Raw genomic sequence first — 21,249 nt, 5'->3', positions numbered from 1 at the left:
AGCAAGGGGTTCCTGCCTCCGCAGGGCCTAAAGGCTCACTCCACCAGGGGTATGGCACTGTTCAAGGTCATCTCCTTACAGGATATTTGCGATGCGGCTTGTTGGGCATCCCCTGTTACTTTCGAGGTTCTACCGACTAGACGTCACTGCACCTTTTGTTGGAGCATACTGTCCTCCGTGTCGAGCCTCTGAGGGTTGATACGTTGGAACTACCTGGCTTCGAGCTCATGTGCGATCCGAGAGTTGGCCATATCCCACCATAAGATGTTGAAACACAAAATTGAAAGAACTTAAGGTTACTTGCATAACTCCGATTCTCTGATATTATGAGTGAGACATCTCACCGCATTCCTCTACTTGCAAGAGTGTGAGGAAGTTTGGTTTGCTCGAGATGATCAGAGGGCGGGCGAGTAGCTCTTTAAGTATGAAGGTAGGTGCTTCCTCATTCGCCACTCGACCTGTCTCCGACAGACGTGTATGATTTGGTTCTTCAAGCTACTTAGGCGATTCTGGTGAATCCCGCTGTAAGATGTCTCACTCGTAATTTAAGAGAACCGAGGTCACTCAAGTAACCTTAAGTTTTTCTTTGGAGTCCCCGCCGTAATTCTGTTACCGTGGAATTGCCCCTCTTATTTTCAGTTTGGCTGTTAATACAACAGTATTCCAACTGCTGGGTTATTGTGTACAGATCCAATATTTCATGTAAGTACGTAATTCTATTGTTCATTTAAGCAGGCTGATTTTCTTCGCATTCCTGTGAGGCCGCAGCCTGTCCGTCTGAGCATCGGCAACATGAGGTGGTTGTATTGATATGTATTAGTCTGCCAGTTGTACTTGTGGTTTCACCATCTTTCTTTCTTGCAGGGGCTCCAGGTCCAGTCAAGTTCTGACGAGAATGGTCGGAAGCGCGGGGTCACATTCCGAACAGACAGTGAGTCCTTTCTTTTTCTCTCTCTCTCTCGCGCTATCGCTCTCAAGGGGTTCACTATTTCACATGGCCTTGCATGAAAACTGCCTGCCCTTTCCATTCCATACTAACGTTGACATTTTACCACAAGTTGCCAATTCTGTCTCAGACCCTCCACCAACTAGAAGTTAATATCTCGAAGTCAACGTTTTCTCTCCTGTAACAAATCCTGATTTAAAAAAATATATATAATAATAATTCCCAGCAGTCAGTTGCTATTATCCATGACTGTCAGAGGGAACAGCTTTTCTGAAAAGCCCCTCTCTGGTTTAGCATCACAATCGACTGCAGCTCAGAGCCAGGGGGCGTGTGTGACACAGCCCGCTGCTCCTCTTCCTCTACCTCTACCTGAGAGGACATAGGGATCATAGTCAAAAGAGATGGGAGAGGAGGGGACGGGCTCCTTGCATGGCTGCACATTCTTGTCCCCAGGCTTGGCTCAGAGAGAATCTCACCCACTCACCCGTCCATTATTCTTCATCCAGGGAGCCCCGTTCTGAGCTTCCCATCTTAACCACGCTCTGTGATCCATCCTCTTTCTTCTCTTTTTAAGGTGTGATTTTGGGGGTGATTCTCTGTGCGGTAGAAGAGGGAGTCTAATTTTAGGACTCGACACTGTAAACAAGTTTAATTGTGACAAGGTTGTTTTGACTTTAGACAACCTCTCCTCTCCATCATTAGCATACTCTGATATCCTCTTTCTTATCATCTCCTCCTCTGTTCTCCTCCGCCAGACTGCTCTGTGAACTGGAGCCCGTTGGGGAAGCATGCCATCCATGGGGTGAACAATATGACATTCGGCCACCTCTCCTGTGACAGCCAGGCTGCCGTGGTGGTCCACTGGACGACCAGCCCTCTAGGTATGAACCATATGCCCTACGCATTTTAAATTCTTCCATATGATGATAAGTCATGATACAGACTAGAGATCAACGGGCAAAATCGAACCCAGTGTCTTGAGGTTAGATTTGAGCAGTCACTCCTAGTGAGCGGAAATCCGTATCCAGAAGTTAGTGGTTGACCTACTTTGAAATGTTTCTACCCAGATTGTTTTGGGTAGATCATATTACATCTGGGCGACACTAACATTTTAAAACCTCGGCATGTGTGCGGGAAGACACGTGTGCTTCCTACACCTGGTCGCACACGAGTCGTTTGTTTATCTAAAGTATCTCAGGCCAAAGAGTCATTTGTAGAGGTAAGAGGTTTGGGAACAGGAGAGAAGAGGGTAAAGAAAGGACTCATCTTCAAAGCCCCGTGCTGTGTTGTTGGGCCTGTCCTGATCAAAGACCGCAGGGCAGTTTACCTTCCCCCAGTAGGCTTACTCTGCTACCCTGACAGTCACAGATCTGAGGGAAGGGAGGAGGAAGGGATCCATATCTTACACAACAACGCTGTGATATGTTTGAAGAAGTGTGTGTGTGTAAGCACTGTGTGTGCTTGTCTTAAGTGTCTCTGTTTGCATGCTATATGTGTGTGTGTGTGTGTGTGTGTGTGTGTGTGTGTGTGACAGAGAGAGCAAGACTGAGAAAAGGGAGGCTTCCTCTTCCGTCAACTGAGGCACTACTGAAGCCATGGCTGATCCTCAGGACAATGTAGCCTGTTATTCTCCAGGGGTTAAGCCCTAGGACAGGGGCACCACTGCTCAGGTAGAGAGTTAAAGAAAGAAGCAGGAAAAATAAACTAAGAGGGGGGGGGGAAAGAGAGGGGGGGGCTCTTTCCTACTTTGAATCAAGTAGTTAGAAAGCTGAAGCTACCGACGCCGGGTGGGGGGGGGGGGGGAACACGCCGGAAGACAGCCCAACCTGTCTGACAGCTTTTTCCTTCCAGTTTTTCCCCTCTCCTCTGTGTCTGACGTGTTGACGGTGAGGCTGCTGATATCTGTGTGGTGGTAGAAGAGGTAAAGGATGGAGTGGAGGAGGTGTAGAGTTACCACCACCACAAAGAGGAGGCTCTTTCAGCTTCTAAGCTTGCACACACACACAGTCTCCGCTCCCCACAGTGGTAATAGAAGCCACAGGGAATGTGTGTTTTCTGCCTCTGCTGATGCCTCGGACTGATAAGGTAGAAATGTAATTAACGTGGGAGGTGCGCTGGCACACTTTGAAGGGCACGGGAATACTTCCTTGGCACGCAGACACCCTCCCTCTTGTCCTCTGCATACCTGGGTTCAAATACTATTAAAAATATATTTCAAATGCTGTGCTTGCTTGAGCTTGCCTGTTGCTATGAATAAATAGAGAAGTCCTAAAAGTGCAAATCCTGCCCACCTGGTACTCCAGAAAGGCTAAAACAAAAACAAAGTATTTGAAAGATTTCAAATGGTCTTTGAACCCAGGTGTGGTCCTCTGCCAGGGCACAGCCCATCTCTCCTGCCAGCTCAAATTATGGTCTCATAAAAACATGTTTGATACTATGCCCTTACCTCAAGCGTGTGTGAGTGTAACTAGCTAATGTGTGTGGACTCCTACTAACTTCACAAGCAACATCCGCTTCATGATTAGGATTTAACATTTTTCCTCACAATATTTGTACTTTGGTCATGTTTTGGCCATGTTTTTATTCATTGTTTTGGGCCCCAGTTAAAATTGTTTGTTTGTGCTTTATGGAAGTTACCCTAGAAATTAAATTACAGTTGCTAACGGTAGAGGACATATTGTGACCTTGGGTTTTATCTGACATGTTTGGTTAAAAAATTTGTTATTCACATAGTTGCTCTTTTTAGATGGTCCTTTACATGTGAGATACAGTGAGCTCCTAAAGTATTGGGCCAGTGACACCATTTTTTGTTGTTTTGGCTCTGTAATCCAGGACTTTGGATTTGGCTGAAGTGCAGCCTCAGCTTTCATTTTAGGGTATTTTCATTCATATCGGGTGAACTGTTGAGAAATTACAGCACTTATATACACTGCTCAAAAAAATAAAGGGAACACTTAAACAACACAATGTAACTCCAAGTCAATCACACTTCTGTGAAATCAAACTGTCCACTTAGGAAGCAACACTGATTGACAATAAATTTCACATGCTGTTGTGTAAATGGAATAGACAACAGGTGGAAATTATAGGCAATTAGCAAGACACCCCCAATAAAGGAGTGGTTCTGCAGGTGGTGACCACAGACCACTTCTCAGTTCCTATGCTTCCTGGCTGATGTTTTGGTCACTTTTGAATGCTGGCGGTGCTTTCACTCTAGTGGTAGCATGAGACGGAGTCTACAACCCACACAAGTGGCTCAGGTAGTGCAGCTCAGCCAGGATGGCACATCAATGCGAGCTGTGGCAAGAAGGTTTGCTGTGTCTGTCAGCGTAGTGTCCAGAGCATGGAGGCGCTACCAGGAGACAGGCCAGTACATCAGGAGACGTGGAGGAGGCCGTAGGAGGGCAACAACCCAGCAGCAGGACCGCTACCTCCGCCTTTGTGCAAGGAGGAGCAGGAGGAGCACTGCCAGAGCCCTGCAAAATGACCTCCAGCAGGCCACAAATGTGCATGTGTCTGCTCAAACGGTCAGAAACAGACTCCATGAGGGCCTGACGTCCACAGGTGGGGGTTGTGCTTACAGCCCAACACCGTGCAGGACGTTTGGCATTTGCCAGAGAACACCAAGATTGGCAAATTGGCGCCCTGTGCTCTTCACAGATGAAAGCAGGTTCACACTGAGCACATGTGACAGACGTGACAGAGTCTGGAGACGCCATGGAGAGCGTTCTGCTGCCTGCAACATCCTCCAGCATGACCGGTTTGGCGGTGGGTCAGTCATGGTGTGGGGTGGCATTTCTTTGGGGGGCCGCACAGCCCTCCATGGGCTCGCCAGAGGTAGCCTGACTGCCATTAGTTACCGAGATGAGATCCTCAGACCCCTTGTGAGACCATATGATGGTGCGGTTGGCCCTGGGTTCCTCCTAATGCAAGACAATGCTAGACCTCATGTGGCTGGAGTGTGTCAGCAGTTCCTGCAAGAGGAAGGCATTGATGCTATGGACTGGCCCGCCCGTTCCCCAGACCTGAATCCAATTGAGCACATCTGGGACATCATGTCTCGCTCCATCCACCAACGCCACGTTGCACCACAGACTGTCCAGGAGTTGGCGGATGCTTTAGTCCAGGTCTGGGAGGAGATCCCTCAGACCATCCGCCACCTCATCAGGAGCATGCCCAGGCGTTGTAGGGAGGTCATACAGGCACGTGGAGGCCACACACACTACTGAGCCTCATTTTGACTTGTTTTAAGGACATTACATCAGTTGGATCAGCCTGTAGTGTGGTTTTCCACTTTAATTTTGAGTGTGACTCCAAATCCAGACCTCCATGGGTTGATAAATTTGATTTCCATTGATAATTTTTGTGTGATTTTGTTGTCAGCAGTAAAAGTATTTAATAAGAATAGTTCATTCATTCAGATCTAGGATGTGTTATTTTAGTGTTCCCTTTATTTTTTTGAGCAGTGTGTATATATATATATATATATGTGTGTAACGGATGTGAAATGGCTAGCTAGTTAGCGGTGGTGCGAGCTATCAGCCTTTCAGTCGGTTACGTCACTTGCTCTGAAACGTAGAAGTAGTGGTTCCCCTGCAAGGGCCGCGGCTTTTGTGGAGCGATGGGTAACGATGCTTCGTGGGTGACTGTTGTTGATGTGTGCAGAGGGTCCCTGGTTCGCGCCCGTGTCGGGGCGAGGGAACGGTCTAAAGTTATACTGTTACATATATACACACACACACACACACACACACACACACACACACACACACACACACACACACACACACAGTTGAAGTCGGAAGTTTACATACACTTATGTTGGAGTCATTAAGTCTTGTTTTTTCAACCACTTAACAAACTATAGTTTTGACAAGTCGGTTAGGACATCTACTTTGTGCATGATACAAGTAGTTTTTCCAACAGATTATTTAACCTCTCTAGGGTACGTGGGACGGTAGCGTCCCACCTCGTCAACAGCCAGTGAAACTGCAGGGCGCCAAATTCAAAACAGAAATCCCATAATTAACTTCTTATGGCTGCAAGCCCGACGTCGGTACACTTATGACAACAGCCAGCTCAAGTGCAGGGCGCGAAATTCATTTTTTTTAATTTTTTTTATATTTAACTTTCACACATTAACAAGTCCAATACAGCATATGAAAGGTACACATCTTGTGAATCCAGCCAACATGTCCGATTTTTAAAATGTTTTACAGGGAAGACACAATATGTAAATCTATTAGCTAACCACGTTAGCAAAAGACACCACTTTTTTTACTCCACCAGTTTTTTACTCCATCAGTAGCTATCACAAATTCGACCAAATAAAGATATATAAATAGCCACTAACCAAGAAACAACTTCATCAGATGACAGTCTGATAACATATTTATTGTATAGCATATGTTTTGTTAGAAAAATTTGCATATTTCAGGTATAAATCATAGTTTACATTGCAGCTACAATCAGAAATTGCACCGAAAGCAGCCATAAAACTTAGACACCAACGTCAAATACCTAATTACTCATCATAAAACATTTCTGAAAAATACATAGTGTACAGCAAATGAAAGACAGGCATCTTGTGATTCCAGCCAATATTTCCGATTTATTAAGTGTTTTACAGCGAAAACAAAATGTAGCGTTATATTAGCTTAGCACAATAGCCAGAAACACTTGGGCGCCGACGACTAGTTCACATCTACGACAGATATATGAAATAGCTTCATAAAATGTTTCTTACTTTTGCTGATCTTCCATCAGAATGTTGGACAAGGTGTCCTTTGTCCAGAACAGTCGTTGTTTGGATTTAGAACGGCAACTTTCCCTCTTCATTTAGCACGCGTACTAGCCAAGTGGCACGGATCTCTCCATCGTCAACAATGTCAGAGAACGGAACACGGCAAAACTCCCGAAAAAAATTCAATAATCTGATTAAACTATATTGAAAAAACATACTTTACGATGATATGGTCACATGTATCAAATAAAATCAGAGCCGGAGATAGTAGTCGTCCATAACGGCAGCTAAACAGAAGGCAATCCCACTGTCCACCTCGCGCTCCCAAGAGTACCGGAAATGAGGGACACGTCATACAAAGAGCTTGTATTCCAATTCAGACCAAGATAAACACGAAATTTCTTCTCTCACAGCCTCTTGACATCCAGGGGAAGGTCTATGAAGTGCACGTATACTCTTACGTATCATGCCCATGTATAGGCAGGAAGTAGAACAGAGCATCGATTTCAGACTTTCCACTTCCTGGTCAGGAAGTTTGTGCCAAATGAGTTCTGTTTGACTCACAGATATAATTCAAACGGTTTTAGAAACTAGAGAGTGTTTTCTATCCAATAGTAATAATAATATGCATATTGTACGAGCAAGAATTGAGTACGAGGCTGTTTGAAATGGGCACCTTTAATCAGAGCTACTCAATACTGCCCCTGCAGCCATAAGTTAAAATTCCTCAAACATACATGTATTTTACACCATTTTAAAGATACACTTGTTGTAAATCCAGCCACAGTGTCTGATTTTCAAAAAGGCTTTACGACGAAAGCAAACCAAACAATTGTTAGGTGAGTGCCTATTCACAGAATAACACAGCCATTTTTCCAGCCAAAGAGAGGAGTCACAAAAAGCAGAAATATAGATAAAATTAATCACTAACCTTTGATCTTCATCAGATGACACTCATAGGATTTCATGTTACACAATACATGTATGTTTTGTTCGGTAAATTTCATATTTATATCCAAAAATCTGAGTTTACATTGGCACGTTACATTCAGTAGTTCCAAAACATTTTTTTGCAGATTTTGCAGAGAGCCACATCAATTTACAGAAATACTCATTATAAATGTTGATGAAAATACAAGTGTTATGCATGGAACTTTAGATGCACTTCTCCTTAATGCAACCGCTGTGTCAGATTTCAAAAAAGATTTACGGAAAAAGCAAACCATGCAATAATCTGAGGTCGGCGCTCAGAGCCCAATCAAGACAAAAATATATCCGCCATATTGTGCAGTCAACAGAAGTCAGAAATAACATTTAAACATTCACTTACCTTTGATAATCTTCATCAGAATGCACTCCCAGGAATCCCAGTTCCACAATAAATGTTTGTTTTGTTCGATAATGTCCAAATTCCTCCTTGTTGTTCTAGCGTTCAGTACACTTTCCAAACTCACGATGCGCGTGCAAGTCCAGCGGAAAGTACGGACGAAGAGTTAAAGTTATATTACAGTCCGTAAAAACATGACAAACGAAGTATTGAATCAATCTTGAGGATGTTTTTAACGTAATTCTTCAATGATGTTCCAACCGGAGAATTCCTTTGTCTTCAGAAGTGTGATGGAACAGAGCTCGCTCTCACATGAACGCGCATGGTCAGCGCATGTTCAGCTCATGGTAGACCTTACTCAATCCCCTCTCATTTGGCCCCACTTCAAAGTAGAAGCATCAGACAAGGCTCTAAAGACTGTTGACATCTAGTGGAAGCCTTAGGAAGTGCAACATGACCAATATCCCACTATCTTCAATAGGGGCTGAGTTGAAAATCGACCAACCTCAGATTTCCCACTTCCTGGTTGGATTTTTTCTCAGGTTTTTGCCTGCCATATGAGTTCTGTTATACTCACTGACATCATTCAAACAGTTTTAGAAACTTCAGAGTGTTTTCTATCCAAATCTATTAATAGCAGGCCGTTTACTCTGGGCACGCTTTTCATCCGGACGTGAAAATACTGCCCCCTACCCCAAAGAAGTTAACTTATAACTCACTGTATTACAATTCCAGTGGGTCAGAAGTTTACATACACCAATTTGACAGTGCCTTTTAAACAGCTTGGGAAATGATGTCATGGCCTTAGAAGCTTCTGATAGGCTAATTGACATAATTTGAGTCAATTGGAGGTGTACCTGTGGATGTATTTCAAGGCCTACCTTCAAACTCGGTGCCTCTTTGCTTGACATCATGGGAAAATCAAAAGAAATCAGCCAAGACCTCAATTTCTTTTTTTGTAGACCTCCACAAGTCCACAGGTTCATCCTTGGGAGCAATTTCCAAACGCCTGAAGGTACCACGTTCATCTGTACAAACAATAGTATGCAAGTATAAACACCATGGGACCACGCAGCTGTCATACCGCTCAGGAAGGAGAAGCGTTCTGTCTACTAGAGATGAACGTACTTTGGTGCGAAAAGTGCAAATCAATCCCAGAACAACAGCAAAGGACCTTGTGAAAATGCTGGAGGAAACTGATATGAAAGTATCTATATCCACAGTAAAATGAGTCCTATATCGACATAACCTGAAAGACCTCTCAGCAAGGAAGAAGCCACTGCTCCAAAACCGCCATAAAGCCAGACTACGGTTTGCACCTGCACATGGGGACATGCATCTTTGTTGTGGGGGTGCTTTGCTGCAGGAAGGACTGGTGCACTTCACAAAATCGATGGCATCAAGAGGAAGGAAAATTATGTGGATATATTGAAGCAACATCTCAAGACATCAGTCAGGAAGTTAAAGCTTGGTCGCAAATGGGTCTTCCAAATGGACAATGACCCCAAGCATACTTCCGAAGTTGTGGCAAAATGGCTTAATGACAATGAAGTCAAGGTATTGGAGTGGCCATCACAAAGCCCTGACCTCAATCCTATAGAAAATGTGTGGGCAGAACTGAAAAAGCGTGTGTGAGCAAGGTCTACAATCCTGACTCAGTTACACCAGCTCAGTCAGGAGGAATGGGCCGAAATTCACCCAACAATTGTGGGAAGCATTGTGGGAGGCTACCTGAAACGTTTGACTCAAGTTCAACAATTTAAAAGCAATGATACCAAATACAAATTGAGTGTATGTAGACTTCTGACCCACTGGGAATGTGATGAATGAAATAAAATCTGAAATAAATCATTCTCTACTATTATTCTGGCATTTCACATTCTTAAAATAAAGTGGTGATCCTAACTGACCTAATACAGGGTATTTTTACTAGGATTAAATGTCAGGAATTGTGAAACTGAGTTTAAATGTATTTGGCTAAGGTATATGTAAACTTCCGACTTCAACTGTATGTTAAAGTAGTCATAAGTTTAGTATTTGGTCCCATATTCATAATTACATCAAGTTGCACTCAGATTATTTTGTGCCCAAAATAGTTGAATGGTAAAAAATGTATTGTCTCATTTTGTTGCCACTTTTATTGTATATAAGAATATGATATGTTACTAAACACTTCGACATTAATGTGGATGCTACCATGATTATGGATAGTACGGAACGAATCACACATATCATAACCCATCGTAATCAAAACTTGTTCCTACTTTAATACACGTGAATTTTCCCAAAACTTTTGGTCCCCTACTGTTGGGGGTACTATTTACAAAAATGTCTATACGGTTCTCTCGATGTGTATGAAAATACCCTCAAATTAAAGCTGACAGTCTGCACTTTAACCTCATAATCATTTCAAAGCCAAAGTGCTGGCACACAGAGCCGAAACAACAACAAAAAAATTTAATTGTCCCAATACTTTTGGTACTCAATATGTCAGATTATTTTTTATTTTTTTTACTTATGATTTAAAAAGGGAGATTATGAAAGTTCTATCTGTGCAAACACCTTTTTAACTTGGTGCTATAAGGTTAAATCAATCACACTATGCTTGGTTGGCAGTCAAATAATTGCATGTAAGGTGATCTACTTATTGAGTCATGAAAGAGGAAGACAACTACAGTGCATTCAGAAAGTTTTCAGACCCCTTCCCTTTTTCCACATTTTGTTACGTTACAGCCTTATTCTAAAATGGCTTAAATACATGTTTTCCATAGTCAATCTACACACTACCCCATAATGACAAAGCGAAAACAGAAGGAAAAAACCCTGAAATAGCTTATTTACTTAAGTATTCAGACCCTTTTGCTATGAGACTCAATTGAGCTCAGGTGCATCCTGTTTCCATTGATCATCCTTGATGTTTCTACAATTTGACTGGAGTCCACCTGTGGTAAATTCAATTGATTGGACATGATTTGGAAAGGCACACACGTCTATATAAGGTCCCACAGTTGACAGTGCATGTCAGAGCAAACACCAAGCCATGAGGTCGCTGGAATTGTCCGTAGAGCTCCGAGAAAAGATTGTCGAGGCACAGATCTAGGAAAGGGTACCAAAACGTTTCTGCAGCGTTGAAGGTATCAAAGAACACAGTGGCTTCCATCATTCTTAAATGGAAGAAGTTTGGAACCACCAAGACTCTTCCTAGAGCTGGCCGCATGGCCAAACTGCGCAATCAGGGGAGAAGGGTCTTGGTCAGGGAGGAGACCAAGAACCCGATGGTCAATCTGACAGGGCTCCAGAGTTGCTCTGTGGAGATGTGAGAACCTTCCAGTTGGACAACCATCTCTGCAGCACTCCACCAATCAGGCCTTTATGGTAGAGTGGGCAGACGAAAGCCACTCCTCAGTAAAAGGCACATGACAGCCCGCACACAGCCAAGACAACGCAGAAGTTGCTTCGGGACTAGTCTCTGAATGTCCTTGAGTCACCCAGCCAGAGCCCAGACTTGAACCGATCGATTATCTCTGGAGAGACTTGAAAATAGCTGTGTAGCGACTCTCCCCATCCAACCTGACAGAGCTTGAGAGGATCTGCAGAGAAGAATGGGAGAAACTCACCAAATACAGGTGTGCATAGAGATTGTAGCGTCATATCCAAGAGGACTCAAGGCTGTAATCGCTGCCAAATGTGCTTCAACAAAGTACTGAGTGAAGGGTCTGAATACTTATATAAATGTGATATTTCCATTTTTCTACATTTTTAAAAACTTGTTTTTACTTTGTCATTATGGGTAATTGTGTGTAGATTGATGACAATTTTAAACGATTTAATCAATTTTAGAATAAGGCTGTAACGTAACCAAAAGTGGAAAAAGTGAGGGGTTCTGAATACTTTCCGAATGCACTGTTACTTTTGTCCCTGTTCTCGCATAGTAAGCTATAGGCCTACTAAAATGCATTTTTGCTTTTATTGGAATAGAAACACCATAATATGAATTAAGCTAAAATATCAGAGATACTTTTTAAGTAATAAAGGCCAGGATTGGCTTCTTTTCATAAATTATGTGTGCAAAGAAGCACGCACCAAGACAGAAAAACACACGCGTGAAAGCTTAATTACATAAAGGAGTGTAAGTGGAACTATAGCCATATCGACAAGAGAATGGACCGGGAATTGAAATGACCGATTGTCGGCCTTTGACCGTACAAATATTTTCCATAATATTCTGCCCATATTTATCTTTTTGAAGGACTTGTATTAATAGATGTTTTAGGTACAGTGAGCTACAGGCCTACATAGGCAAGTGTAAAATGCATTTTGTTATAGAAACACAAATTCATTCATATTATGGAAACACCATAATATTCATCAATTCAATTCAGCTAAAATATCAGAAATAAATCTTAAAGGCCAGGATCAGCTTTCTTTTCGTCAAGGAAAAAGGGAATACGTAAATAAACTGCAGCGGTCAAATGATGTAGTAGATCGAGTCGATGTGCTCAACGATACCCTCTGGTGGTGTGAACAAGCATTAACGGTAAGCACATAAGGTACCACAGCCTACCGCACGCTATACTGCTGTATGACTCAACTTTTAATTGAGGAACTTCTGTACGTGATACGTGGGGGATAGTGTCATGGGTGTGTTGGTGATGTTATGCTGTCATCTGACATGGGTGCATTTTTGTCACCGATTGAACGTGCATGTTTCTATTCAGGTATTGAACGCGTGTATTGTCCGTGTGTGTGTTATTCTGTCCAGGTATTGAGCATGTGAAGGGCTTCAGAGTATACCTAGAGGATAAGAACCCAGAGGGCAAACAGTGTCAACACATGATCCTCAAAGACCCACGGCCGCTCAACTTCTCCTACAAGACTGTGGTAAGTCACACCGCAGACTCGGCTAACAGGGCTTTTTTCTTCCATGCACCTGGACGTAAGGTGTACGAATGAGCTTAGCTCAAGTCTTACCAAGTTATGTGTTTGGGTGCCGTAGCCGTTCAAAGAATTGAGGACCGAAAAACACATCCATTTTGACGGCTGATAATACATCGAAGCGATACTTAATTTGTGAGTGCTGGCTGACTTTTACCCTGAAGTATGCGCTGTTATTCCTTGACAGAAGATGAGCTCACAGCCCTTCCCTGGCCTGGCCTTTGAGACAGATTACATGGTCCGTGTTGTTCCCTTCCCCACCGTCATGAACGACAGCTTCTTCCCCCCGTCCTTCCTGCGCACAAACTGTAAGTGGAATGCAGCTCAAACTGCAGGGGCCCTAGTTGTAGGCTGGAACTAGAACTCAGAGTTAAGTCACTAACTTGGAATATCAATACAGCCAAGAGTTTTTCTTGACCTGATCTGAAGGAAAACTCTTGGCCCCATTTGATAACGTTGTAGCTAACAGTAATAGTATTATAACTGTTGTTGAAGACTCCTTTTGTCTTTGTTTTCAGCCTGTGAAGTTCTACTGGGCCCAGACAACCTGGTCTGCAAACCATGTAAGTTGTCAAGTTTCCCATATCTGTTTGCTAATACTGTAATTACTCTCGTAACAGCGTTGTGTTAACGTGTAACATAGTAATATGATGTCCACCAGAAATTCCTATAATGCCCATTTGCTCCTATACATGGATTAATCTCTCTCTGTCTCTGTGTGTGTCTCTGTCTGGTGGTTGTGACCAGTCTGGAAGCCCAAGACCCTCAACATCTCCCAGCTGGGCTCCAACCTCCATGTTGTCTTCGACCATGCCCCCTCCACCTTCGGCTTCACCATCTACTACCTGTACTACAAACTACGACAGGAGGGACCATTCAGGCTTAAACGCTGCAAACCAGTAAGAGCATGATTACATTATGATTTGGCCACATCGTTTTTACTGGTAAGGCGTCGCTAAGAGTGCTGATCTGCCCCAAAGTCCATATAATCTCATTCATTATTATCTAATAGGTCAAATTATGAGATAAGCACTCTCACTCTGAGACATTTATGGAATATGGACCCTGAGCTGCTTCTAATGTGTTTCCCAGACATTGAGGAGGGTGTAGTACGGTTATGATATGTTGACGTGTCTTGTCCCCGGCCTCTTTCTACCGGGCCCCTACCGTCTGGGCCTCTCTCTGACATCCTATAACCTCCTGGGACACATCATGGACTATCCTACTTTCACAGTCAGTCAGTGACAATCAGAATTAAATCATTTCAATACGTGACCTGTGCTTGTTTAGGTTTACCTGTTGAAAAGTCTGAAAGGTGCAAACCCTGTCCATCTGGCTGGCAAAAGCAAACCCTGTCCCTCTGGCTGGCAAAAGCAAACCCTGTCCCTCTGGCTGGCAAAAGCAAACCCTGTCCCTCTGGCTGGCAAAAGCAAACCCTGTCCCTCTGGCTGGCAAAAGCAAACCCTGTCCCTCTGGCTGGCAAAAGCAAACCCTGTCCATCTGGCTGGCAAAAGCAAACCCTGTCCCTCTGGCTGGCAAAAGCAAATCACATTTGAAAGGACGTGTTTGATCAGACCCACCGAGTTACTGAAGATATTCCCAGCAGAACATAACATCATTATTCAGGGCTGGAGGAGAGAAGAGTCTCCTCTCTCTCACACACGTTGCCAGAACAGACAGCACTTTGTATCCAGGATGCATTGTTTTAGCTGTGGAGAGAAAGAGAAAAGTCATATAATCTCCCCTGTTCCTCCTCCTGTCAGTCAAGTCTTCTAGCTGCTCTGTCCTACTTGTTCTGTCGTCGAACAATGATAAAAGCCAAAGCCCCCCTAGCTAGCTGTAGCTCTCATTCAGGTCCCCTCTCTCTCACATACTGGGTTTTAGAAACAGGACCTGCTTAGGTCATCGCCAATATGATTGGTTAAGAGGTGAAAAAAATGAACTATTATGATGTCAGTATTCCAAACCCTCAGTCAGAAATGCATGAGACTCCTCAGCTCTGGACATTGTGTCGCTATAGAGACAGCATGATAATAATGCACCGTTCTCCTCTATTTTTTTGCAAAGGAGTTCAATCTGCCCATAACAACATGCGTTCTTCAAGATGTGATGCCAGGAACCTATGCGATTGAGGTAAAGAATGATTCTCATGGCGTTGGTTAAAAGCAGTGCACTATGGGAAATAATAAGGTGCTAATGTGGACACACCACTGATATAAACCATGAAGAAATCCACTGAAGCCATCTCAGCTGACACATATTTCCTTCCATATACATCTTTTGTCCTTCAGCTGAGAGATGACACCAACACTACCAGAAGACAGGCCCAGTACCACGTAAGCCAAGGTGAGCTGACTGCTACTAGCTAACATCAGTCTTGCCTCTGGACTAACACCCTCTTACTAAACTCACATTACATTACATAAGCCTGGATGACTGGGGAGTTGCCCAAGTCTTCCGGGTGTTTTATGTTCACTTTGCTGAGTAAAAGCAGATTTATAGTTAATTGGAAATGTATTTGCTTGTCATTTAAATGTGTCTTTTTTCTGTCTGTTGTCCCTCTCAGTCCACTCCCTGTGGGCAGGGCCTATCAGAGCCATGGCCATCACTGTCCCGCTAGTCATCGTGTCTGCCTTCGCTACACTCTTCACTGTAATGTGCCGGAAGAAACAAGGTACTTTTCGTCATTCGTAATAATAAAACATTTCACATTCAGGGCTCTATTTGCAGGTGGTATTAAGCCAGTGCAATTGTCAAATGCAATTTTTGAACTGTTAAAGCTGGCACTCTTCTATTTTCAAACCCTAGCACCAGGATTGGTAATTTACCAGTCTTGTCTTACCAGTCACTTGCGCTGAGGTGGGATGGGTGGCAATATCTGAGGTGTTTCCTTAAAAACATGTGCCAACGTGCCGATTTCAGTATACGCTGGTGGGGGTATTTAAGACCAACCAAAATCTGGTCTTAGCGGTGACGCGGTGGGTTATGGCGTGGGTTTTGACGACGGAAGCGTAGCCTATCCAGCCATGACGTACAGTGCCCATATACACATGGAACGAGAGAGACGTGCATTTTGTGCCCATAAACCTCGTATTTAGAAACAAACTGTTTTTTCACCATTTTGTTTTGTTTTATTTGATTATAAAGCATAGCCTCCCCTCCTCTCAATGAAGTCAGTTTTTTTTTGTCATGCCCACTACATTCGCCATGTAGTCAAGACTATCGATAAAGGGTTTGGCTTGTGAGACTGCTTTGGAATAATTGTTCATCACCAAACTTTTATTAAAAGATCAAGTTTGGCAGCTGCAAAACAGTGAGCAGACATCCCCTTTTTGTAGGCTATTACATTATTTTAGCCAGCTCCTGTTATTATTTTAGATATATGTTAAAGAAATTTAAATAATTAGGCTATATGCCCATCATGGAAGGAGAGATGAGAGAATCTGGTATTTAGATTTTCCCGTAACAATTGCTTGTTTTCCGTTTCGTTTGATTAAGAAAACAAGCCGTTAGTAGGCTACTATAACAAGAGATGGATCAACAACAATCCGTCAGGTGTCGGTCTTATCCTGTACATCAATTATCCAAGTAGCCTATCCATAAAGGTTTTCTAAATGGTCAAGTTGTGTGGCTTTTGCCTACATGCTTTTTCACTATTCACAATTCACATAGGACTACCTGCAGTGCATACTCCAATTCGGCTTGGATCCATCCCATTTCCAAAGAGTGCCTCCTTGTTCCGTTACCAAAGATGTGCTCCTTCAAACATAGGCTATAAACAAATGTCAGTCCTATAACGCCATCTCAGTTGTAGGCCCAGGCTACAGTATCTCTTGCCTATTAACAACGTTACGTGCCTCACACATACAATAGAATTTTGGGAGCCTAGTATTTTTATTTGAGGAGATGCCTATACTCGTTGACGCCAATTACAACAATGTTGAATGTCAATGTTACGCACGCCTCTAAAAAGAGGGAACGCAACTCCCTGCTGCAACTCAACTCTCCGTGAAGCGAAAGAGGTATGGACCGTAGGTGCGAGAAAGGACGACAAAGGCAGAATTTACCGTTACTAGGATTTATTTCCTACACGGTAATATGGGGAAAAGGGGCTGGACGGAACCAAAGCAAAGAAAGTAAATATCAAAGCTCCCCCTCTCCTATCTAACCTGCCTAACCACTTAACTTACACTAGATGTTTTTAGTTTTTTACTGTTGCTATCACTCGTTATTGTAGCCTGTGCTATTTAATCAACCGTAGTAGCCGATCAATCCACAGTGGACTAGGATGAGAATACTCCGTGCCCCCAGCCGATTGAAGTTGATGACAATGCAAATACCGTCAAATCCTACAGAACTAGAGACAAATGCATGCAGTATTAAGCCATGAAATGCCTTGATTGGCCAAGCCCTCGCCACACCTACAACTTGTTCATTCATCAAACCCAGCCCTTTCGCACCACCGCCAGCTATTGTGCTCATAATAACGCCTCTTAAAATGGCAACAAATCGATTTTGTCTGTTTACTGAATCTACCTTTAAAAAAAATCCGGATTCCAACATTTTACAAACATTGTTAGACGTTTAGTAGAAGAGGCCAATGCATTTCCCTTCACCTTTATTGTCTTCCTATTGTATTAATACTGTATATTGTGTTGTACATATTGATCTGTGCAGAGAATATCTACTCCCATCTGGATGAGGAGAGCTCTGAGTCATCGTCTCTCACCACAGCTCTGAATGCAGACAGATCCTGGCCCCGGACTAAGGTGTTTGTCTGCTACTCCACTAAGGACTGCCCCAAACACCTCGCTGTCATACAGAGCTTCGCCTTCTTCCTCCAGGACTTCTGTGGCTGTGAGGTAGACACTAAACTTCCAAAATAATGTTCCTTCAAGCACACAACTTTGTAGCTAGGTTATGGCTCCAAGGGCTGGCTCCAAGGGCTGGCTCCAAGGGCTGGCTCCAAGGGCTGGCTCCAAGGGCTGGCTCCAAGGGCTGGCTCCAAGGGCTGGCTCCAAGGGCTGGCTCCAAGGGCTGGCTCCAAGGGCTGGCTCCAAGGGCTGGCTCCAAGGGCTGGCTCCAAGGGCTGGCTCCAAGGGCTGGCTCCAAGGGCTGGCTCCAAGGGCTGGCTCCAAGGGCTGGCTCCAAGGGCTGGCTCCAAGGGCTGGCTCCAAGGGCTGGCTCCAAGGGCTGGCTCCGGCCAAAGAATTGAATGTGATGGGGTTGGAAATGCAAATCAGGAGTGTGTGTTTTGTGCCACCTGCTGGTTGATCCCATGAAGTGTGTGACTTTGTAGTTGAATTAGTAGTAGAAGCATATATTTTATAGGAACGGCTCAGTAATAGTCTCGTCCACCAGCCCGACGTGATGAGTTTATCTCAGTAAATACTCAAAAATAGATTACTATTCTGTAATATTAATCAATAATAGTAACAATGATGATGATAGTATACCATCGGAATCTGACTACGTCTCTCTGTGGTTGTTAGTCCTGCAGGTGATATTATAGTTTAACCCCATTCCATTCCCCTGTTCCTATTTTTTTATTCCAGGTGACTCTGGACCTGTGGGAGCACCTGCAGATCTGTAAGGAGGGCCAGATGTCCTGGCTGAGTCGGCAGATGGATGAAGCTCACTACATCATCACTGTCTGCTCCAAGGGCCTCAAGTACTATATAGAGAAGAGCCATAGGGGGAAATCACCAGCCAGAGGTGATTTTATATATTTTTGGGGGAATGATTGTTTGATTTAATTTGTTTGACAAATGAAAACCAAAACAACGGCAGTTACAACAGGTGTCCTTTTGGTTATGTTCAGTTGAATAAATGCATATACAGCCAGTACATGCATTTTAACAAACTATCAAGGATAAATGCAATAAAGTCACTGACTTACTCTGTCCATTGTTTCTTTTGGTGTAGGAGGTGGAGCAGCAGCAGCATTAAACGGAGCAGAGCTCTTCATCGTCGCAGTGGCCATGATTGGGGAGAAGCTCTGTGAGGCGCGCCAGAAAGACCAGGACCTGTCTCGCTTCATGGCCGTCTACTTCGACTACTCCCACGAGAGCGACGTCCCGACCGTGCTGAGCCTCGCTCCCAAGTTCAAGCTCATGGATCAGCTCCCTCAGATGTTCGGCCGCCTCCACTCCCGCCACCTCAGTTTACCGGAACGCGAGCCGCAGCCGCTCAACATCAGCAAGAGGAACTACTTCCGGAGCAATTCGGGGCGGTCTCTATACGTGGCCATCTGCAACATGCACCAGCACATCTCGTTGGAGCCTGATTGGTTCGAGAGGCAGGTGAAACCCGCTCCTTTGGCACCGCCTCTGAAGCAGCGTGACACTGCCGGAGCGTCATTGTCGTCATCGTCGCCTCACATGGAGAAGTTTGACTCTGGCCTGGTGCTCGACGAGGTTCTATTTAAGTTGCCATCAGAAAGCGAGGGTACTCTGAAGGGGAATGTGTTGCTCACATCTCTCCCTCCCAGCTTGGCCCACTATTCCCTGGACGGACCCGGGGGGCCTGGGAACAGCCTCTCCAGCTTCTCTCAGGGGGAATCTGGGGTCACGTCGGGGTCCTCGTCTGGTTTGGGTCTGGGGTCTCTGAGGCCTGTCGTCCCTCCCCAGGCTGGAGATGGGTCAGCCAGTCCCCCAGAAATGCCCCGGGACTCTGGGATCTATGATTTGTCAGTGCCCTCTTCTGAGCTGTCCATCCCCCTCATGGAGGGCCTGTCACCTGACCAGGCTGACTCCTCCTCCCTGGCCGACAGCGAATCATCTTCTTCCGGACTGGGTAAGAGACCAATTACGTTTTGTCAAAAAATGCCTAAAATTATGTATGACATTTTCACTTGCAAAATAGTAAGTGGTCATGAACCACAAGTCAAATTGAGAATGAGTCAGATTTAAAGCCCTATGCCTAAAATTATGCTGTATGACATTTTCACATTTAAGTACAATAGGACTGATAATGAACCATGAGTCAGACTTAAGAATGAGTCATCAGATTCGGAGATGATTCAGTGACATCATACCAGAAATATTTCTTAATCCACTCCTCACTCATTTCCACCACTGGTTGTTTCTATTCCACCATTAGTACCATTTAGGGTTGCAAAACTACTGTTAATTTACCATAGTTACCAGAATCTTCTGTAATTTTGGTAATTAACAGGTAATCTATGGTAACTAATTTAAAAAAATGTTTGTCCATGAGTTTCTAGCGGATAGACCAAATGGTTCAAGAGAAAATTGAAAATTAAAAAAGCGTCTAATCAACAATGGCATTTCCAATTAAGTCTGCAACTCTTCCAACGATTGACTGCCACCAGTTTGGCACCAAAACATTTGAAAACAAAGACATATTGACAGAGTAAAATAAATAGAAGTGTGTAAAGACAATGTAAAGGATATTTTATGCTCAAACCCTCATATTAAACACCGATGTTATTCACTAGTGAAGTCCTGTGTGTGTTTGTTGTGCTGAATATCTCTTCGTTGTGTGTCTGTTATCTCCAGGTGATGAGGAGCCCCCTGCTGTCAGCTCTCTGCACTATGCCGTGAGCACCATCTGTAAAGCTGAGCTACACCACCACCATCTAGAGCAGTCTGAAGGACTGGGACTCGTTCCTGTTCCTCCCTTGCAGTGAACTTTACATTACCTGGACATGCATGGCCTGTTCATAAGGAATCATTGGATCAAGCCCATGGATTCTAGTGATGTCATCTGCTTCAGAATCTCTGTGGACTGTGGGCTGATAAAACACGGAGGAATGATGTCACGTTTTAGAACGCCGAGGGTGATGTCACTGTTTTGTGAACCTTCTAAGTAGCGGTTGTGTGACTGTGAAGGCAAGGCATTATTTAACCAAATGGTTGTATGTTTTGCAGTGCTGTCCTGTAATTGTTAGTGGTGTAAACATGTTTAATTCAGACTACACCAGATCTGCCTTTTAAAACACCCCATGCCAGGTTACCAGTTCATCAAATGGCCGACATCAATGTTTCTCAACCTTGGTCCTCTGTTGCATCAGAGGTGACACATTTTTGTTCCAGCCCAGTGTAGAAACACCTGCGTCAAATCCACGATTACTTGAATCTGGTGTGTTAGTGCTGGGCTTGAACACAAATGTGTGACTTCAACAATGTAGTTTGTTTCATACTGGGACAATTATGTTTTGAATGAAAGAGCATTTGTTTGTATGTTGCTTTATTTTAATTTATTGTCAATTATGAAATATGAAATAACTTTAAAGTATTGTACACCAACACAACGATACAAGGTGCTGGAACTGAG

At 43.9% G+C, this 21,249-nt stretch overlaps 1 protein-coding gene across 1 annotated transcript; it reads left to right on the top strand.

Annotated features, from left to right (window-relative positions):
- Window positions 1-876: 876 nt before the first annotated feature.
- On the top strand, window positions 877-20,602 carry il17rd (interleukin 17 receptor D). The gene is made up of 13 exons (XM_039016639.1): window positions 877-931; window positions 1,702-1,827; window positions 12,779-12,897; window positions 13,139-13,259; window positions 13,470-13,514; window positions 13,699-13,850; window positions 15,019-15,084; window positions 15,243-15,297; window positions 15,518-15,625; window positions 17,629-17,813; window positions 18,507-18,666; window positions 18,877-19,746; window positions 20,472-20,602. The coding sequence occupies exons 2-13, from the start codon at window positions 1,758-1,760 to the stop codon at window positions 20,600-20,602; spliced, it is 2,082 nt and encodes a 693-aa protein (XP_038872567.1). The 5' UTR covers window positions 877-931; window positions 1,702-1,757.
- Window positions 20,603-21,249: the final 647 nt, after the last annotated feature.

Source organism: Salvelinus namaycush, chromosome 20 (assembly GCF_016432855.1).
Source record: "Salvelinus namaycush isolate Seneca chromosome 20, SaNama_1.0, whole genome shotgun sequence".
Taxonomy (NCBI): Eukaryota; Metazoa; Chordata; class Actinopteri; order Salmoniformes; family Salmonidae; genus Salvelinus; species Salvelinus namaycush.
This window is presented reverse-complemented; position numbering and strand designations above follow the sequence as displayed.

Excerpts from the sequence above, each read along its gene's own strand:
- il17rd (XM_039016639.1), top strand. The coding sequence starts at position 1,758 with ATGACATTCGGCCACCTCTCCTGTGACAGCCAGGCTGCCGTGGTGGTC. Across the intron at positions 12,898-13,138 it reads ACTTCTCCTACAAGACTGTG|AAGATGAGCTCACAGCCCTT; the intron begins GTAAGTCACACC and ends ATTCCTTGACAG. Across the intron at positions 15,085-15,242 it reads CAGGAACCTATGCGATTGAG|CTGAGAGATGACACCAACAC; the intron begins GTAAAGAATGAT and ends TTTGTCCTTCAG.